The sequence below is a fragment of the Podarcis cretensis genome (assembly GCF_951804945.1).
Source record: "Podarcis cretensis genome assembly, chromosome: 3".
Lineage (NCBI taxonomy): Eukaryota > Metazoa > Chordata > Lepidosauria > Squamata > Lacertidae > Podarcis > Podarcis cretensis.
The window spans coordinates 36163520-36182617 of NC_137172.1; the positions used below are offsets into that span (position 1 = coordinate 36163520).

At 45.2% G+C, this 19098-nt stretch overlaps 1 protein-coding gene and 1 long non-coding RNA gene across 5 annotated transcripts in view; one reads left to right on the forward strand and one right to left on the reverse strand.

Annotated features, from left to right (window-relative positions):
- The window catches only part of SUPT7L (SPT7 like, STAGA complex subunit gamma), a 14118-nt gene extending 3045 nt beyond the window's left edge, over positions 1-11073 (forward strand). For all 4 annotated transcript variants that reach the window (XM_079969313.1, XM_079969310.1, XM_079969311.1 and 1 more), the window contains exons 2-5: positions 1352-1870; positions 6031-6355; positions 8218-8455; positions 9902-11073. In XM_079969313.1, coding sequence (XP_079825439.1) covers positions 1458-1870; positions 6031-6355; positions 8218-8455; positions 9902-10164 — 1239 coding nt within the window. In that variant the 5' untranslated portion in view covers positions 1352-1457 and the 3' untranslated portion in view covers positions 10165-11073. The remainder of the gene's footprint in view (positions 1-1351; positions 1871-6030; positions 6356-8217; positions 8456-9901) is intronic.
- The window catches only part of LOC307212277, a 267552-nt gene that overhangs the window by 30506 nt on the left and 217948 nt on the right, over positions 1-19098 (reverse strand). The window lies entirely within an intron of this gene.

The following is a 19098-nucleotide window of genomic DNA, read 5'->3' on the forward strand; positions in this document are numbered from 1 at the left end:
TGTTCTTTTCTGCCTTAACCTAAATAACAGAAGCTGTTTGTGGGACTTAATCTTGGAGCTGTCTTGAATTGAATAGTTTACGTAGAGCATGAATAAATTGAAATGTGTCATATCAATTGTTTTGAGACTTTTTTTTAGTCTGTGAGCCATGGATGGTGTAACCTGAATCCAATTTGCACTCTGTTGAGAAACAAGAGATTTGCAGTATTTAATTTGCACAATAGATTTGGAAGCTGCTGCGTCTGTAATCCTCTTCCCCCCCCCCTCCTCCTCTCCATCCTGCAAGCACCTTAGTGTCTTGGGGAAACTCAGCTCAGCATTTTGGACAATGGGGGGAAATCCCACCTCCAAGCTTTTAGCCTGCCACCCCTTCCCCCAATCCCATGCTTTTAACAGGCGTATGTTAGGATTTTACGTAACTGATGCTGGTTAGTATAAATCACATGAGATGTCTGAGAAGAGTGTGGGAATGGAAGACTGTCTTATCTCTTCTGTCTGAGAGTGTTATTGGACTGTACTTTTGCTTTTGCTGATTGCTTTCTGTTTTCTGCCAGAGTTTGGAGGGCACAGATGTGATTATGGACTCTGTATATATTGTGAATAAAACGGAGTTTAGATCTACGGATGTCTCTATCTTCTTGCTGCGTGATGCCAGAAGACTTGGGTGCACTTTTCATAAGAGAAGTGTTTCAGATGGGCACTTTGGAGTGAAGAGACAGGCCATTCCAGAGACGTGCCTATCGGGAGACGCTCGGAGGTACTGGGGGTCTGCCGGCCCCCCCCCCGGAGCGTTTTCCCAATTTCTGCAGTCATTTGACAGCTATTTTGTTTCAGGGCCAAACCAGATTTGATGGTTTGTTCTCTTGTCTACTTTGCATATCTCATGAAGCAATGAGTGTATGGTTTTACTATCAAAATAGGTGGGTGGAGGAAGCCATGGTGTCTAAAACAGCAGTGTGTAGAGAGGGTTTAGGCTTCTTACCCAAAACCTTCTTAATGTTAAAAGCAGGCACCCCATTAGAGGGGCCCCCCGCTGAAGTTTTAAATGTGACCAGAGTCGTGGCTTTTTCAGTTATGGTTTGGTTCTCATACAATATCACACTAGTATTGGGGAGCCTGAGCTCATCCCAGCCTTTTCCACCAACTCCGCCTCTAGCGCTAATCTATAGATCCTCTGTAAGGCCACTTTCACAGCAATTTCTATATTTCTAGGGTATGTATATAACTTCCTAAAGAAGATGTTGCTCAGCTTCTGATGAAGGCTGCATTATTACTCAGTTGAGCTTTTGGATGGTGAAGGAGAACTTTTGATGACACACCTTTGGATTTTTCTTCCTGTCTTTCGAACCAGGTTAAAATGCCCACCCTGTTTCTGCAAAGGACCTGCTGAGTAGCTGCTCTTCCGGCGAGAGTCCCTTAAGTGATCTCAACAGCTTTCGTGCTAACAAGCAAGCAAGATGCTGCGCTACTGGGGCGAGATCCCCGTCTCGTCCAGCCAAGCCAACCGCAGCTCCTTTGATTTGCTCCAGCGAGAGTTCCGCACTGTGGAGGTCCAGGATCCCCTGCTGCACCAGCCTTCTGCCAACAAGCCCAAGCCCACCACCATGCTGGACATCCCCTCGGAGCCATGCAGCCTCACTATTCACACCATCCAGCTGATGCAGCACAACCGACGGCTGCGCAGCCTCATTGCCCTGGCTCAGAGTCAGAGCCAGCAGCAAGCGGAGGGCATCAAGATGGAAGAAAGCGAGCCTTTGCCCACCTGCCCTGGCTCCCCACCTCTCCCTGATGACTTGCTTCCTCTCGACAGCAAGATTCCCAAGATGCCGTTTCAGTTGCGGCACAGCGATCCAGAAAGCGACTTTTACAGGTGTGTGATGTGGGGTCTTTTGGGGGCTGGTGGTTGGCCATGTGAGCTTTGGCTTTGAGCCACACAAATGTGAGGTTTTTTTTTTCTTGTTACTGTGTTCTACACTGCTCAATATTTTTTTCTTTTAAACTGCTGAGTGAGCCCTCTGTTTAGTGGAATAGGCCCTTGGTGTTTCCACATTTTAAACCAGGAATGGCCATCTGTGACTCTTTAGATGTTGTCAGAGCCTAGCTCCCATCATGCACACATGCCAATGGTCATGGGTAATGGGAATTGCAGCTAAAAAATATATGGAACGCGACAGCTTTCCCATCGTGGTTTAAACAATTAACAATAATCCTGGGCATTTATTCAGAAGTATCTAGCCTTAGTTATTTTCTGTATGGGCAATCAAGGGTTGGGTTAAGATTTTCTGCCAAGAGTTCCATTCCTACCTAGAGCCTCAGGGCCTCAGATATGGAGGTGGTTAGTTATATCCTGTGACCACCCCTCCCGTTTTGCACGTGATAGCCGCCTGCCCCTGAACTGCTGTGCCCTGACCCGCCCCTATTTGAGGCCATCTTGGCAATCTGCATATGCAGCGTTCAGGAAGGCAGTTAAACTTTTGCTTGGAAATCAGGCTTTGGAACCCTCATGGTTATTTGGACTCTCATGAGTTCTGTTGTTTTCTAGTGCCTCTGTGTGTTTTCTTTTTTACTGTATGCTCCTCTGAGCTCCTTAGGGAGGAGTAGCAGCCTATGAATGACTTTAAATGAAGAAACAAGCAGGACTCCAGGACGGCTACACCCCATGTGAAGGAAAGGGTGGTTGGCTGGGTGTCTGGGGGTGAGGTGGGGGAACAGGCAGGAGGAGTACGACTACTTTGTCTTCAGATTTCACCATCCCTGTCTGGTGATGGAGCTGCAAATTGGCAATGCTAAAGGCAAGGCTTGTTGACCACTTGCTCATAGGGGCTGTCAATTTTACACTAGTGCTGATGGTTAAGGTCCAGCTGACAACTGCTGCTGTTTTACACTGGCAGGCCAAGGAAGGGAGGCACAATGCAGAGAAGAATACAGGCGTTATTAGGAGGGAATTTGGCACAGCTGAGCCAACATCAGAAAAGGGAAATAAGGAAAAAGCTCCCCATCTTTTTGAATCTTTGGAGGTCACCCGTCACCACCAGGATCAGTAACTAATTCAATCTTGCTTTAAATCCACAAACATCCACCTTTTATTTTACCTGGAAGGACACTTTGGTCATATAACAGAATTCTGCAGTAATTCACTGGTTAGAAAATGCAGCTCAGCAGTGTAATGTTTCATAAAATTGAAGCAATCGCAAGAAGGCAACCTTTGCCTTCTAAAGTTGAGCATTCTGCTCATCTTTGGAAAGGCCTATCACTTCAGCCCATTATTTTATGTGCGTGAACCTCCATCGCTTCCAGATGCACCATATTCTTTTACCTTGACATGCTGGTTAAACAGGAAATGGGCCACAGGATCTCTCTACTTAGAAAAGGGAAGGCCTTGCCTCATGTTAAATAACGCTTCTCATCACTTCAGCTGGGGGCATTTGACAGATAGCCTGCCTTTCATGTTCAGCGATCGAAACAGAAAATGACCCAGTTTATGATGCCTGAAACTTCATTAACCTGAACTCTGATTTATAAGGCTTGGCAGATTTGTCACTGTACTCTATTGAGGGGGGTAGTCTATACATCTTAGAACCAGATGAGAATGAGAAGATGGCGGAATTCCATTATCCAGTAATGTCCCCAGCCAGCCAAAACTTGATCAGCGATAGAGCACATGCTTTACATGGAATTCAAATGGCAAAACCATAAAATACAGTGTATGAAATAAGAGAAGCAACAGCTATACAGTGGTACCTCGGGTTAAGTACTTAATTCGTTCCAGAGGTACGTTCTTAACCTGAAACTGTTCTTAACCTGAAGCACCACTTTAGCTAATGGGGCCTGCTGCTGCCGCCGTGCCGCCGGAGCGCGATTTCTGTTCTCATCCTGAAGCAAAGTTCTTAACCCGAGGTATTATTTCTGGGTTAGCAGAGTCTGTAACCTGAAGCAGATGTGACCCGAGGTACCATTGTACTATAAAAATATGAATATGGACATGTTGCAGACCACCTGAATGAAGCTCACGGACCACTGGTGGTCCATGGACCACAGTTTAGGAGCCCCCTGGTCTACCCAGACTTTGCAGTGGCTCTCCAGGGTCTCGGGCAGGATTCTTTGCCAGCCTTACCTGGAGATGCCGGGGATTGAACTTTGGACCTTCTGCATGTAAAGGAGATGCTCTACCACTGAGCTACAGCACTCCCCCAATATACTGATGTGGGATGGTACAGTTCACTTGGCAGAACAAGGGGGATCCAGTCCATGCCAATCATATACCATCTTCCCCAAGCCCTTGCTGCAGATACTGTGTCCTGTAGTAAGAACTGGAGGGTTGGCGTGGTGGCAGGCCTGATCTGGAATTATGGGCTGTGTGCCCAATTACCCAGCCCCATTGTTTTTTGAAATTGGCTATTTCAGGAGCATGGAATGCAGCTCCCATCAGCACACTTCCTGTCCCCCATAATGGGTAGGCCCTGCCATGAACCCCAGTATGTCATGTGTTAGTGCCAGACCTGGATGATGCCCAACTCATTTCAGATCATGAGTTTGCATGGTACAGAATTTTTTAAAAAATACTTGAGTAGGTAATAGTCCGTACCTGACTTCAGCCAGGCAGGAAGGCTTCCTCGGCCATGCCATAAATGTCAAAAAATCCGGACCTGGCGTCATAATCATTAGCAACACTAGTGTGGAAACATGGAGGAATACATAAATACTGGGCCAGATTGAAGGTTATTGTGTTGATATACAAAGCTCTGAGCAACTTGGGTCCAGGATACCTTAAGGACCACATGACCCCTTACATCCCAGCTCGATCGCTGAGATCATCCAGAGGAGTGCTGTTAGTTGTCCCATGTGTTACAGAGGTCCAGCTGGTCTCCACTAGAAGCCAGGTATTTAGTGTTGCCGGTTCCATGCTGTGGTTCAGTCTTCCTGCAGAGATTTGGCAGGTATCCTCACTTCTGACTTTCAGACGTCTCTTTGAAGATTTTTTAGAAAAAATCCCGACTGGCCTTTGCTGGTGTTTAAATGGATGAACCAGCCACTTTAAGGATTGCATGTATTGTTTTGATGGTGTTTAAGGCTTTACTGCTTTGCATTGCACTGCTGTTTTATGATATAGCAGTATAGAAATACTTCTATAAATAGAAAAAATAAGTAAATAGTTAAGATACTAGAGCTGAAAGTCTAAAATGGGTTTGGTCTAGAAATACTTTGGATTAAGTTGGGGGGACCAACTGGCCTTCTAACAGCATTTGTTTCTGGCTTCCCAAGACCACTGTGATTTTGGGTAGCAGTTGCAAATAATAATGATAATGATAATGATAATAATAATAATAATAATAATAATAATAATAATAATAATAAGCAGACACTGTTCAAACTCTACTGGGGATGCAGATCATCCCATCTCTAGTCATAAAATTGATCACTTGATGAACTGGGTGTGTTTTCATGGTGGCTTGTTTTTGTGTGTGTGTGTGTTTCTCTGTATCCTGTGTGTGCTTGGTGCGTGTTGTCTGTGGGTGTGTGATTGCATGTAAGAGTGTGGGGTGGCTGTGGCACTCCTGTCAAACAGCTCATGGGTGAATGCAGCCCTTGCCCCCAAAACATTTAGTCATCCATGGATTAAAATGTCATAAAGAATTCAGCTCTAGATTCTTAAGCTGTGTAGACCCCCTTAAAAAGTAGGGTGTTTTGAACCTCACTGTAATTAATATGAATGTGTTGCCGTGAGGTAATGTTGCAGGAGTTACATATCGTACCTCAAAGCAAACACTTTACTTTGAACTCGTGAGAAATTTGCTGTCGTGTTCTCTTTGATATATATATATATATATATATATATATATATATATTTACTTCAAAGAATCTAACTTTGAAGTAGCACCGAACCATTTTTCTCAGGGGAGTAAAGTTTCCTTTGTCTTATGCCAGCTAGCTAGAACTTTAAGCATGCTTGAAATTTTTGTCCCAGGCGACGCTAGCCAGAAGAGCCCCATTTTCACCAAGTCTTTTGGGTGCTGCCTTGTCTGCTTTCAGAGGCAAAGGAGAGCCAGTGATGGAGCTGAGTTGGACCTCTTGCCGCCAGCTTCTCTACCAGTCCATTGCCACCATTTTGGCCCACGCGGGCTTCGAGTGTGCCAACGAGAGTGTCTTGGAAACCTTAACAGACATCGCCCACGAATACTGCCTGAAGTTCACTAAGCTCCTGCGCTTTGCTGTGGACCGAGAAGCCCGGCTTGGGCAGAGCCCTTTCCCGGATGTCATGGAGCAGGTCTTCCACGAAGTGGGCATTGGCAGTGTGCTCTCTCTGCAGAAGTTCTGGCAACACCGGATCAAGGATTATCATAGCTATATGCTGCAGGTGAGAAGAGAAGGAAGCAGTATGCTCACAGCAAGGCAAGAGAGCTAATTCCCATGGTTCTCATAGTACAGGGAAATCGTGAATGTGTTTTCTCTATCGATAAAGGCGAAGTTGTTCATTGCTCCGGGAGCTTGGGGGATAGATTGCACTGCACACCTGCAAGAATTGCTCTCTGTTGGGGAAAATGTCTAGCCTGGAGGGGCTTCCCATTGCTTTATCTCAAATGGGTATGTTCCTGCAGATTGCAATATATCTGTTTGCAGAGATTCCTGGAGTTCTCCTAAAGAGGTGTAGATTTATGAAGCCAATGGGAGAGTGAAAATAACAGCTGCTTGAAAGCTGCTTCTTATAATTCTCCAGGGTTACAGGAGCCATGGCAATATTGATAATAATAATAATAATAATAATAATAATAATAATAATAATAATTTTATTATTTATATGCTGCCCATCTGGCTGGGTTGCCCCAGCCACGCTGATTGGCTCCCAACAAAATATTAAAAATACAAACAACCTCAACCATTAAAAACTTCCCTATACAGGGCTGCCTTCAGATGTCTTCTAAAAGTCAAATAGTTTATCTGTTTGACATCTGATGGGAGGGCGTTCCAAGGGGCGGGCACCATTACCGAGTAAGCCCTCTGCCTGGTTCCCTGTAGCATCACGTCTCACAGTGAGGAAACCTCCAGAAGGTCCTCAGAGCTGGACCTTGGTGTCTGGGCTGGATGATGGAGGTAGAGACGCTCCTTCAAGTATACAGGGCCAAGGCTCCTTCCTCACTGTAAGAACCTCAAGGTCACAGTTTTGGAGCTACGTACCATTCCAGTCAGCACCAGTGAACCTCTGGTGTGACCTTGGTGTTATTATATTACTGGTAAATGGTAAAGGTAAAGGACCCCTGGACGGTTAAGTCCAGTCAAAGGTGACAATGGGGTTGCGGCGCTCATCTCACTTTCAGGTCAAGGGAGCCGGTGTTTGTCCACAGACAGCTTTCCGGGTCATGTGGCCAGCATGACTAAACTGCTTCTGGGGTAATGGAACACTGTGACAGAAACCAGAATGCACAGAAACACCGTTTACCTTCCCACCGCAGCGGTACCTATTTATCTACTTGTACTGGTATGCTTTCGAACTGCTAGGTTAGCAGGAGCTGGGACAGAGCAATGGAAGCTCACTCCCTCATGGCGATTCGAACCATTGACCTTCCTATCAGCAAGCCCAAGAGCCTCAGTGGTTTAGACCACAGCGCCACCAGAGTGGAAGATGGCTATTCTTCACATGTTCTTTTCTACTGAGATAATGCTGGGACACAGACTTAAGACATTTGCCTTGCCTCTCAGATGTGATTCCTGCAAGGGTATTCCTCAAAGAATTTTGGGATCTGATTGTTTTTAAGGGGCTGAATGTTCTTCAGAGACCTACTCACAGGGCAACAATTTTCAGAATAGTTTAACAGTCAATCCTTTTCCCCAGGGAAGCCTGGGTATTTTAGGTCTCAGACAGGAATAGGGGTCTCCGAGCAACTCGGCACCCTTAACAAACCACAGTTCTGTGGATTTTTTGAGGGAAGTTATGACTGTTAAAAGTGGCATGAGGCATGAGCCTGCTTGGAATGTATAGTGTAGATGCAGCCAAGCACGCCTCCCCACTCTGCACAATCCAAGCCAGTCAGGCAGAAGCGTAGATGGAGGCAAGCCCATGCTGGGAGAAAGATGCGGCCTTCACCATAGCCCAGCCCAGGCTCCATCTTCCATCATAGACAACTTGCCTTGGTAGGGATGAGCTGGTCATGAAGGAGATGGATGCCAAGCCCCTCTGTCACAAACCACACCTTCTTATCTCTGCCATGTGGTTACCAACAGGTAAGCAAGCAACTTTCTGAAGAGTATGAGAAGCTTGTGAACCCTGAGAAGGCAGCAGAAGACATGAAACCCGTGAAGATCAAAGAGGAGCCAGTTAGTGACATCACGTTTCCCATGAGTGAGGAGCTGGAGGGGGATTTGGCATCTGGGGACCAGTCTTTGCCTGTGGGAGTGCTTGGAGCTCAGAGTGAGCGCTTCTCAGCTAACCTGGAAGCAGAAGTGTCTCCGCAGACCTCAGGTACATAGTTCCTTTGCGTGGTAGATCCTTGACTCATAAAAGAGGAAACCAAGATGCTTTTAAGTGCTGTGTTGATCTTTGTTTTGAAATGGAAAATGCTACAAAGTGTGGCTCATTTGAAGGCAGTGCCTTTGTAATAGTGCTAGTAGAAGGGAGATACTTGGATATTAGTTTAGAAGTTCCATCATTTTTCACATTTTTGGTTGTCTATTGAGCCTCTTGATTTTTAAAAAGTGGTGAATAAAGCTAGGGGGGAAATGTTGCTACAATCAAGGGAACTGTTGGTGATGAACTGGACCCTACCCTTCTGCCTTCAGATTTGCAATAAAATTTAGTAAAGTTCCTAGCAGTAGTTAAAATAAAGTTTGAAAATGGAATGTTAATCCATTCTAAAGGCTAAGCAAACAAAGGGCAATAGTCTTTATAATTTTTCATCTTTGATGGTTGTAAAGCCTACTTAATTTCATTGGTGTGAATCCATTGTGCCATGCAATTAAGAAACCCAATTAAACCCCCTCAAAACATTTCATGTCTTTTCTCCTATTAACTTTAATCTTAGCTGCATATGTAGCTAAAGGAGTCTAGATATCCCACTCTGTTTTAACTGGGCTTTGAAAACACAAGTCTGTTTGTTCTGCTGGGGCTCATTGCTCTTGTGTATGGCCTCTGAAATGTGAAATGTAGCGAGGGATCCCTAAGTCATTTGGGGATGCAAATGATTCCACTGAAAAGTTCAACGTTAGTGCTTTACTGCTTGAGGGAAGAGGCTAACATTCTATAAGTATACAAAATGCCTTGTGATTCTCTGATGGTGGATTGTTGCTTATCAATGAAAAATGCCATTATTCTGCTCTTTCCCTGACAAGCTCTGTAGGCTGTTCACCAAGTTGCTGAAGAGTGTCCCACCAGGCATCCAGTGGGTACTGTTGCCGAGCACATTAAAGCTACACTGTCTTAGGATGATAAAATGGCTTTTTAACACGTTGTCCTTTGTTGTTGGACGTTTCCTTGTCTCCAGGATTTGCAGCCCAGTCTCCATTGAGTACATTGGTTCAGCACAGTTCACTCTTCTCTTTACTTAGTTCACTTTCTCCTCAGAATTCACCAAAACTTCTGAAACCTTCCATATATACTAGGCCTGGGGAACCGATGACCCTCCAGAGGTTGTGGGGCTTCAACTCCCACCAGCCTCAGCCAGCATGGCCAATGGAAGATGGGATTTGCAGTCCAACCACACGTGGCCTAATCATGATATAAAAATAAGACTTCATGAGTAAAGTGTCAGCAGTTTTTATATGCCAACTCCCTATTCCTTAACATGTTATTTATGCAGACTAGCTAGTCTACCTGGTCTCTTGTTTTCATCATATCTATGTTTTGTATCTTTTGCTCATCTGATGAGTAAAGTCTCTTTCTTTCTCTACCCCGCCCCCAACTGCCTTTTAGGTGGCGAAGTGAACACTTCCCCTCTCTGGAACCTTCCGGTGAAAATAGAGCCACAAGAGAGTGAGGAAGGCCACGTCCATGGGCACCATGGGGTCCTGGGCAGCGACGTGTTTGAGGAGCCCATGTCAGGCATGAGTGAAGCTGGCATGCCGCAGAGCCCAGACGGTTCTGAAAGCAGCTATGCTTCTCCTTCCCCTGACAGCCTGATGGGATCATCACCGGTCTTTAACCAACGCAGCAAGAAAAAGATGAAGAAGATGTGAATTTTCGCTTGAAAGCGATGGCAGCACAACCTGCTGAATTGGAACCAGGAGCCACATAGGACTCTGAGCAGCCTCAGCCTGAACTCAATTGTGGTGTCATTGGATGGTTTGGCAGAAGAAGGTTGGATGGCAGATGTGGAGAACAGGGCAGCTGGTTTTTTTATCGTGTCAGTACAATAACATTTGGTTCATTCCATAGTGAATTCTAATGGAATCCAGCTGGTGTCTTTTAAAAACAAAACAAAATAAAACAAAGCAAGACAGCTGTTTGGTGCTGGCATTTATTTGTGATGTAACCTGAATAGTGACTATAATTGTTTTGGGTTTTTGTTTTCAAAAAACCCTGCAACAAATAGTTGACAGAATGTTTAAACTGAATCTGTGAGATGGACTTTTTTAAGAAATGGAAAATTTGGAAGAAACTTGAGTTCAGTATGAATCTGTGTGGAAACCATAATCGGTAAGACAAGCTAAGTGAAATTTATGGAGTTCTTTGGACTACCATAACTTTATCTTTTGGAAGAACAAGTTCCAGATGTTGTATTTCTGTTAATATTTTTGTTATTCCTAATTGTGGTTCAATTTCATTGTGCCAAAGCTGGATAAATAAGATGTACATACATGCTGGCCTTTGTATACTTTCCCCTTTAAAAGAGTACCAGCATAACCTAAATTCTGCATCAGAAAAAGCTGAATTCTGTGACCTCTATTAATTATGCAGGTTAAGTAAATTCCCCCCCCCTTTTTAAAAATATTTCTTTGTCTTCTGCTAGTCATATGGAGGAACAATAAATCTCTGAGGCCTGGAGCCCTGCCCTAACCTTTGGGCCCCATGCAGTTGTATAGAATTGCAGAATTCACCCAGTCCTGCACATACCTCTGCTACAACTGAATGGAACCTGAACTTTTTTTGCCAATTTGGATGGTACCCTGCAGATTTAAAAGCTTCGTTCATGGCTTTGTAAGATGAAACACTTGGAGGACTTCAGAAATTGGCATGCTATGTTCAGGTGTAATTGGCCTTACTTAAATCAGATCTCCTTTCTCTGAAACATTTACATATATTACCATCAGATTTCCTTTAAATAAGAGGTGTGATTATAGGGTTCTCTAGAAAACTTCCTTTGGACTGCAGAAAGCTACCTTAAAGATTTCACATGACCCATCATTTACCTACTCATGTTTTAAAATGTGGTTAGTGTTAAAAAACAGAATTGAAAAATGGTAATCATGTTCTTTAGGGACGCAGGTGGCGCTGTGGGTTAAAGCCTCAGCGCCTAGGACTTGCCGATCGAAAGGTCGGCGGTTCGAATCCCTGCGGCGGGATGCGCTCCCGCTGCTCGGTCCCAGCGCCTGCCAACCTAGCAGTTCGAAAGCACCTCCGGGTGCAAGTAGATAAATAGGGACCGCTTACCAGCGGGAAGGTAAACGGCGTTTCCGTGTGCGGCTCTGGCTCGCCAGAGCAGCGATGTCACGCTGGCCACGTGACCCGGAAGTGTCTCCGGACAGCGCTGGCCCCTGGCCTCTTAAGTGAGATGGGCGCACAACCCCAGAGTCTGTCAAGACTGGCCCGTACGGGCAGGGGTACCTTTACCTTTACCTTTTAATCATGTTCTCTAGCTGTGCATTTTTTAAAAAATGAACTGGCAAACTTAGTTTATAAAAATAATAAATATTCCCTGTGATACCAGGAGTGCAGTGTTAATGTCCTTACTGAATTTGAAATCTTAGAATAAAAACATAATGTGGTCCGCTAGCTGGGGTAGGTAGAATTTAAGGTGCAGACATAGAGAGCGAGTCCATAGGAACTTTATAATGATGATGTTGCACGGCTTCAATCTTTGGTTGTTTCCAGAATTCCTGAACCACGGGGTGCATCACTTGGCTTTTGAAAAATAGGGGGTCCTCAGTAATTAGCTAATTGGGAACCACTGTGCTAAACCATGTTTAGTTATATCTTTGTCTTTGATTTTGCTAACTCTACTCCATGTTCTCTTAAATTTACTTTGACCATTCTGCATTACTCTCTCTTACATCTGGTCAATCAGCTCCATGGGGCCCACTTGGCTGGATTATAAAGCTCTAGTGTCCCAGGCACTTCTTCTGCAAGAATAGGCTATCGAGAACTTGCTCATTGAATGTTGAGTTCCAAGGCTTGTGATGTGGGAACCAAAAGATGAGTTTTCTCTTCTTACCTAGCACTTGCTATGCTCCACACTACTAACTTAGATCTGTTTTATGCCACTTAATTGTCATAATGTCCTCCAAATAACTCTGGGAATTAGTTTTATAAGATATATCACTGGCTGAGAATTCGTTTAGTCATTCCCAGGCTCTGCTCACAGAACTCACAGTTCTCTGAATGGAAAGATGAAGAAATCAGAAGCCCCCCAGGATAGGTATTGGGACCTCGGCTTTTTAACTTATTCATAACTGATCTAGAGTTAAAGGTAAGGTAAAGGGACCCCTGACCATTAGGTCCAGTCGTGACTGATTCTGGGGTTGCGGCGCTCATCTCACTTTATTGGCCGAGGGAGCCGACGTACAGCTTCTGGGTCATGTGGCCAGCATGAATAAGCCACTTCTGGTGAACCAGAGCAGTGCATGGAAACACCATTTACCTTCCCGCCAGAGTGGTACCTATTTATCTACTTGTACTTTGACGTGCTTTTGAACTGCTAGGTTGGGAGGAGCAGGGACCGAGCAAGGGGAGCTCACCCCGTCACGGGGATTCGAACCGCCGACCTTCTGATCAGCAAGCCCTAGCTTAGCAGTAAACAATGAAGTGGTGAAGTTTGCTATCAATACTAAATTGTTCAGTGTTGTTAGAGAGAGAGAGAGAGGGAGAGGTTGAGATTAAGAGGAGCTCCAAAAGGGCCTCTCCAAACTGAGTGAATGGGTTGTAAATGGCAATTGCAATTCAAGGCAAACAAAGTGATGCATGTTGGGGCAGAACCCCTTAATTTCATTTCATTCAGCGTCTGAACTGGTGGTGACTGATGAGGAACAAGGCCTTGGGTTTGTAGTGGGTAGCTTAATGAAGTGTGCGGCAGCGGTGGAAAAAGGCAAATCCCATGCTAGGGATCATTAGGAAAGGAGCTGAAAATAAAACTGCCGATATTATAATGCCATTATACAAATCTATGGTGTGAAAGCATTTGGAATACTGTGTGCAGTTCCGGATGTTTCATCTCAAACGGGATATTGTAGAGTTGGAAAAGGTTCAGAAAAGGGCAACCCAAATGAGCAACTCCCCTTATACGCAACTCCCCTTATAAGGAAAGGTTGCTGTATCTGGGACTTTTAGGTTAAAGACAAGGTGAGCAAGAGGTTCCAAGTGTATGGAATTATGTATGGCATAGAGAAAGCGGGTAGAGGAAAGTTTTTCTTCTTCGCCCATAACGCCAGAAGTTGTGGACATTCAGTGAAGCTGAATGGTGGAAGATTCAGAACAGATGAAAGAAAGACTTGTTCAGGCAGTACGCAGTTAAACTATGGAACTCGCTGCCACAGGAGGAAATGATGGCCACCAACTTGGATGGCTTTAGAAGAGAATTAGACAAATTCATGGAAGATAAGACTATCAATGGCTTTCAGCCATGATGGAGGTTATACAACTGCATCCAGACTTGGAGGCAGTATGGTTCTGAATACCATTTGCATGTCTAGACCCCGCAACCATCCCTTGTTGAGGAATAGAAAACACCAGGACACAGATATTAGGTTAGGTTAATGTTATTGGGCAAATTTGGCCACAACTTTATTGATTACAGACTGTGAGTGGTATTGGCTTAGGCATTGAGTGGACCTGGCTATATCTGACTCTGGCCTGTAGTGCAGGGAGTCCGGTGAGTGTAAACCACCAGAAGGGGGAGCCTTGTTGATGCAGACCAACTCGAGCTTCCCCAGGTGTTCCTGATGGAGTTGTGCCCCAGCCCAGGTTTTGGACAAGATCCACACCCCCGGATTCCTTTAACGGAATACCCTTAAGCTTGGAGGGGCAGGTGATGGCCGCACCTCCCCTCCCCATCAAAAGGTCAAACAATGCCTAACTGCAAAACCTTACAAAGTTGTGACGATTACTACGAGGTAGGCGAAAACCAAATGGCCCATGCCAATTTTGCCAAATAGAAAAATTCCTACCAGGCCCCTCAACGGCGACCAACCAAGGTCCATAGCAAGGCCAATGAAAACCTGCAAAAAAGGGAGGGAGGGCGGGTGATTGAGGGAGCGAGCCAAGAGGAACCCCTCTGGCTTGCGCCTCGATTAAAAGGTCCCGGCCATGCCCCCACCAGCCAGCGGATTGGCTGGCAGAGTGCTGATGCAGCCGGGATCCCCAGGCAATGCGGCACTTTGTCCCCCACCCCTGGGGGAGAGTGGGTGGCCACATGGTCCACCGCAACTCCTCCCCACAATGAAGTGGAGTGGACTTACTGAAAACCACAGGAGGGAAGAGAGTTCTTGCACTCCGGTTCTGCTTGTAGGTTTCCCACAGGTATCTGAATAGCCAGTGTGAGAACAGGATGCTGTATCTGGGAGGCTCTTATGTTCTTAACTACAATTCCATTAGTTCCCTAGGAACTAGGAAAGATGGTCACACTGGTTTCAGGCTGCAGTGTGGATATAACCTAGGGCAAGTTCTTTTGCGTGTGTTTCCTCCCACCATACAATACTCTGCAAATGCTTTAAAGTTTACATTTAAATAAAGTGGGAAATTCAACCTCTATTGATCCCACAATGTAGCAGAAGTGTAAGTGGGAGATGCAATATCGATTCTCTTTTTCAGAGGGCTGTTTATGCAGAGAGAGTGGAAATGCATCAACTGTGCATGTATGTTGTTTAAAATACTGGCAAAGTAAAAATCTCCCTCCCACTCTGCTAAGTGCTGCTTTGTGTTGCTTCTGTGTTTGGACAGGGAAGCTTTCAAACATTCCTTGTAATGTTCCATACATTTCCAAGCAGAAGTCACATTTCAAGCCTGATTTAGTAGGTCACAGGGGGATGAATTTTCAAACCAAACTAGAGTTGACTTAGTAGACCCTATAAAATCTCATGGATCAAAATGAAATCTTTCTCCTTCATAAACTGGCCAGGGCAGCTGGCTTTATATAGGTAATTCAAAGGGTGGTACATTGCATTCTTCCAAGTGTTCCATCTTCACAAGCTGTTCTGGAACAACCACCCCCTGTCAGTTTTGGTGGTGGGGCTGGTTAGGTGAATGCTGCCGAAAATTTTAGACACCTACCATTTTTGTGAAAGAGCTGAAAACCCATGAATGAACTGGAAGATGTGGGATCTGCAAACCATCATGGACTGGTTGGACGCAGAGGAATGGTGAGAGGAACCAGCTGATGAACCATCAAGGGAAGAAGGCTCAAAGCCTGGGGAGTGGTGGTGGGAAGAAGGTCAGAAGGAGAAGAGGGAGAAGGCTGAAGAGGGGGTGTCAGATGCTGAAGAGAGAACAGGGCTTAGTAAGCTGGGAGAGTCTGTGACAGAGAGAAGTCCGGAATCAGAAGCTGAAGCAGGAGAGTGGAAGGAGGGAGGCGAAGGTGGAATCTAGGTAAAGGTAAAGGTACCCCTGCCCGTACGGGCCAGTCTTGACAGACTCTGGGGTTGTGCGCCCATCTCACTTAAGAGGCCAGGGGCCAGCGCTGTCCGGAGACACTTCCGGGTCACGTGGCCAGCGTGACATCGCTGCTCTGGCCAGAGCCAGAGCCGCACACGGAAACGCCGTTTACCTTCCCGCCGGTAAGCGGTCCCTATTTATCTACTTGCACCTGGAGGTGCTTTCGAACTGCTAGGTTGGCAGGCGCTGGGACCGAGCAGCGGGAGCGCACCCCGCCGCAGGGATTCGAACCGCCGACCTTTCGATCGGCAAGCCCTAGGCGCTGAGGCTTTAACCTTTAGCGCCACCTGCGTCCCTGAAGGTGGAATCTACACACATATAAAAAAACGCTGTGAAAATGCTTTTTTAAAAAAAAGTTTTGAAAAATGTATTGAATTTGCTATAACTCACCTTCATCATCAAGTGTCACATTTGTATATTGCACTTTACAACACACTTAAAACGTTTTATTTGCGGCTGTATAGCTGAATCCTTGGAAGAAATGAGTCAGTAAAAAGTCACAGGTGTCTTCTCCTTTTCTCTGTCCTTAATTTTCTGCTGATCAGTTTCACTGAATGCCATTAAAGTCTAGATTTAACAAAGGAGACAAATTATCTCTATTTACTTTCTCCACACTGCCTAAATTTATACACGTCTGATTTTACTTTCTTGGGCTCCATGATCACTGCAGATGATGACAGCAGCCACGAAATTAAAAGACACCTGCTTCTTGGGAGAAAAGCAATGACAAACCTAGACAGCATCTTAAAAAGCAGAGACATCACCTTGCCAACAAAGGTCCGTATAGTTAAAGCTATGGTTTTCCCAGTAGTGATGTATGGAAGTGAGAGCTGGACCATAAAGAAGGCTGATCGCTGAAGAATTGATGCTTTTGAATTATGATGCTGGAGGAGACTCTTGAGAGTCCCATGGACTGCAAGAAGATCAAACCTCTCCATTCTTAAGGAAATCAGCCCTGAGTGCTCACTGGAAGGACAGATTGTGAAGCTGAGGCTCCAATACTTGGGCCACCTCATGAGAAGAGAAGACTCCCTGGAAAAGACCCTGATGTTGGGAAAGATGGAGGGCACAAGGAGAAGGGGATGACAGAGGATGAGATGGTTGGATAGTGTTCTCGAAGCTACGAACATGAGTTTGACCAAACTGCGGGAGGCAGTGGAAGACAGGAGTGCCTGGCGTGCTCTGGTCCATGGGGTCACAAAGATTCGGACACGACTAAACAACAAATTGTACCTCCCCTTACCTTTCTAAAATAAATTTTAAAAATCACAAATGTAAACTGTCTTCGTAGGTGGAAGTGCTCCAGCTCCCTGATCATTTGGGTTTGTTATTCCTTATCATTTACTAGATTTTATAGATTTGTTTTTATATTGTTTTAATTCTAGTATCATTTAAGGACCTTTTTTTTTTTTACTATCATCTTTTATATGTTTGTAGCTTTCTGTGTTTTATCCATGTTTGTTTTCATATTTGTGAGCAGCCTTGAGTCCTGGTTCAGGGGGAAATGGCAGGAGATAGATAGACAGATACGGGTGGCGCTGTGGTCTAAACCACTGAGCCTCCTGGGCTTGCTGATCAGAAGGTTGGTGGTTCAAATCCTTGCAATGGAGTGAGGCCAGTAGCGGTTTAGTCATGCTGGCCACATGACCCGGAAAACTGTCTTTGCGGATGTGCCAAAAAGCCACACTATGGCTTAACTCCCAACAGCATCAGGTGCGGGGAAAAACAAAATGCTGGTGATTTTGGCAGTGTGCAACAGCATACTGCCATGTTCACCTTCAAACCATAGCTTAAACTATGGTTTAAAGCAGACCAGAGGAACCTGAGGCCCAAGGGGTGAAATGTTGCCCTCCAGGTCTCTTTCTATGGCCTTCTGTACTTTCCTTGGGTCACATCTCTCCCTGGACCTGCTCCACTTTATTTTACTTTTGGCCTGGCTGGAATGTATCCTTGAACTGCAATCATACCTCCAGCTTGTCTGTATGGAGAGATGTACATGTAGAAACCAGTGACTTTTGCGTTGTTGGGCTGCGGCCTACTGTGCAAATGTAAATGTCCCATCTGGTGACACACCGGCCACTGTCACGTGGCCCCCATAAGGTTGTGCATGAGGCAATGTGGCCCTTGGGCTGAAAAAAATATCCCTACTGGTTTAAACTGACACCCGAATGAGGCCGCTGTCAAGAAATCTGTTTATATGTCCTGCAATAGATAATGAAGCCAATGGACATCATAATAATAAGTTATTTGGACATGCTCACGAGCTCTTCAGTTTCCTGAAAATGAACCTTAATATATTAACATATATTTAAATGCAAGGAATGTCTACTTTTAAGAGCTATTATTTGTGAAGCTGGAGTGAAATTATCTGCTATGGCCACACCGTGGTGCTGGTTGCACAGATTTAAACAAATGGAAACCAATGTTTGTAACAGGTATTTCTCACACGTCTTTTTTTTTTTTTTTTAATTACAAAAAAAGAAGAAGTGATTTTCGATGGGGTTTTTAAAACTGGAGATTAGAAGTGGTGCCATTTGTTGCTATGGAAACTCCCCATAGAATGAGAAAACTGCCCTGTTATTATTATTCATATTGATGAGGCCCCTTCAATAGCTGCTCAGCACTCGATTGCTATCATTACCATTGATGAGGAGAAAGTGCAATCTGCCAGAGGAATCATTTTGGGATCACTTCACAGTGGAGTTGTACAGCAAGGCCACCATGAGAAGGCCTTTTTTTTTTTTTTTTTTTTTTTGGCACGGTGACCAACCGAATCGGGCAGGCGGCAGCAGAAGGAGGTACGTTGAAAGGAGGCAGCTATCTGGAAGAGGAGGAGAGGTGCTGATTAATATCAGGCCCCTGCCCGCCTTGTGAAAAGCAGCTGCCTCTAAGAGCTGCAGCTGTACAGGGCACTCCCCAAACCAGCTCACCTTGCATTGGTGCTGGGGAAGGGAAGATGTAAGGCCATCCTGCTGCGAGAACTGAGCTTACAGGGAACAAGGCAGTTGCGCCCGCCCTGTGGAATGCCCACCCGTCAGATGTCAAGGAAATAAACAACCACCTGACTTTGAGAAGGCATCTGAAGGCAGCCCTGTATAGGGAGGTTTCTGATGTTTGTTGCTTTCCTGTGGTTTTATAATTTGTTGGAAGCTGCCCAGAGTGGCTGGGGCAACCCAGTCAGATGGGTGGCATATAAACAAACAAACAACAACAACACAAGGGTCTTGCATCTTTGGGTTGCAATGACGGTAAGGGCTCACCCCCTCTTTCATTGTTATGTTGGTCAGAACTGGCCTGGGACATTTTAC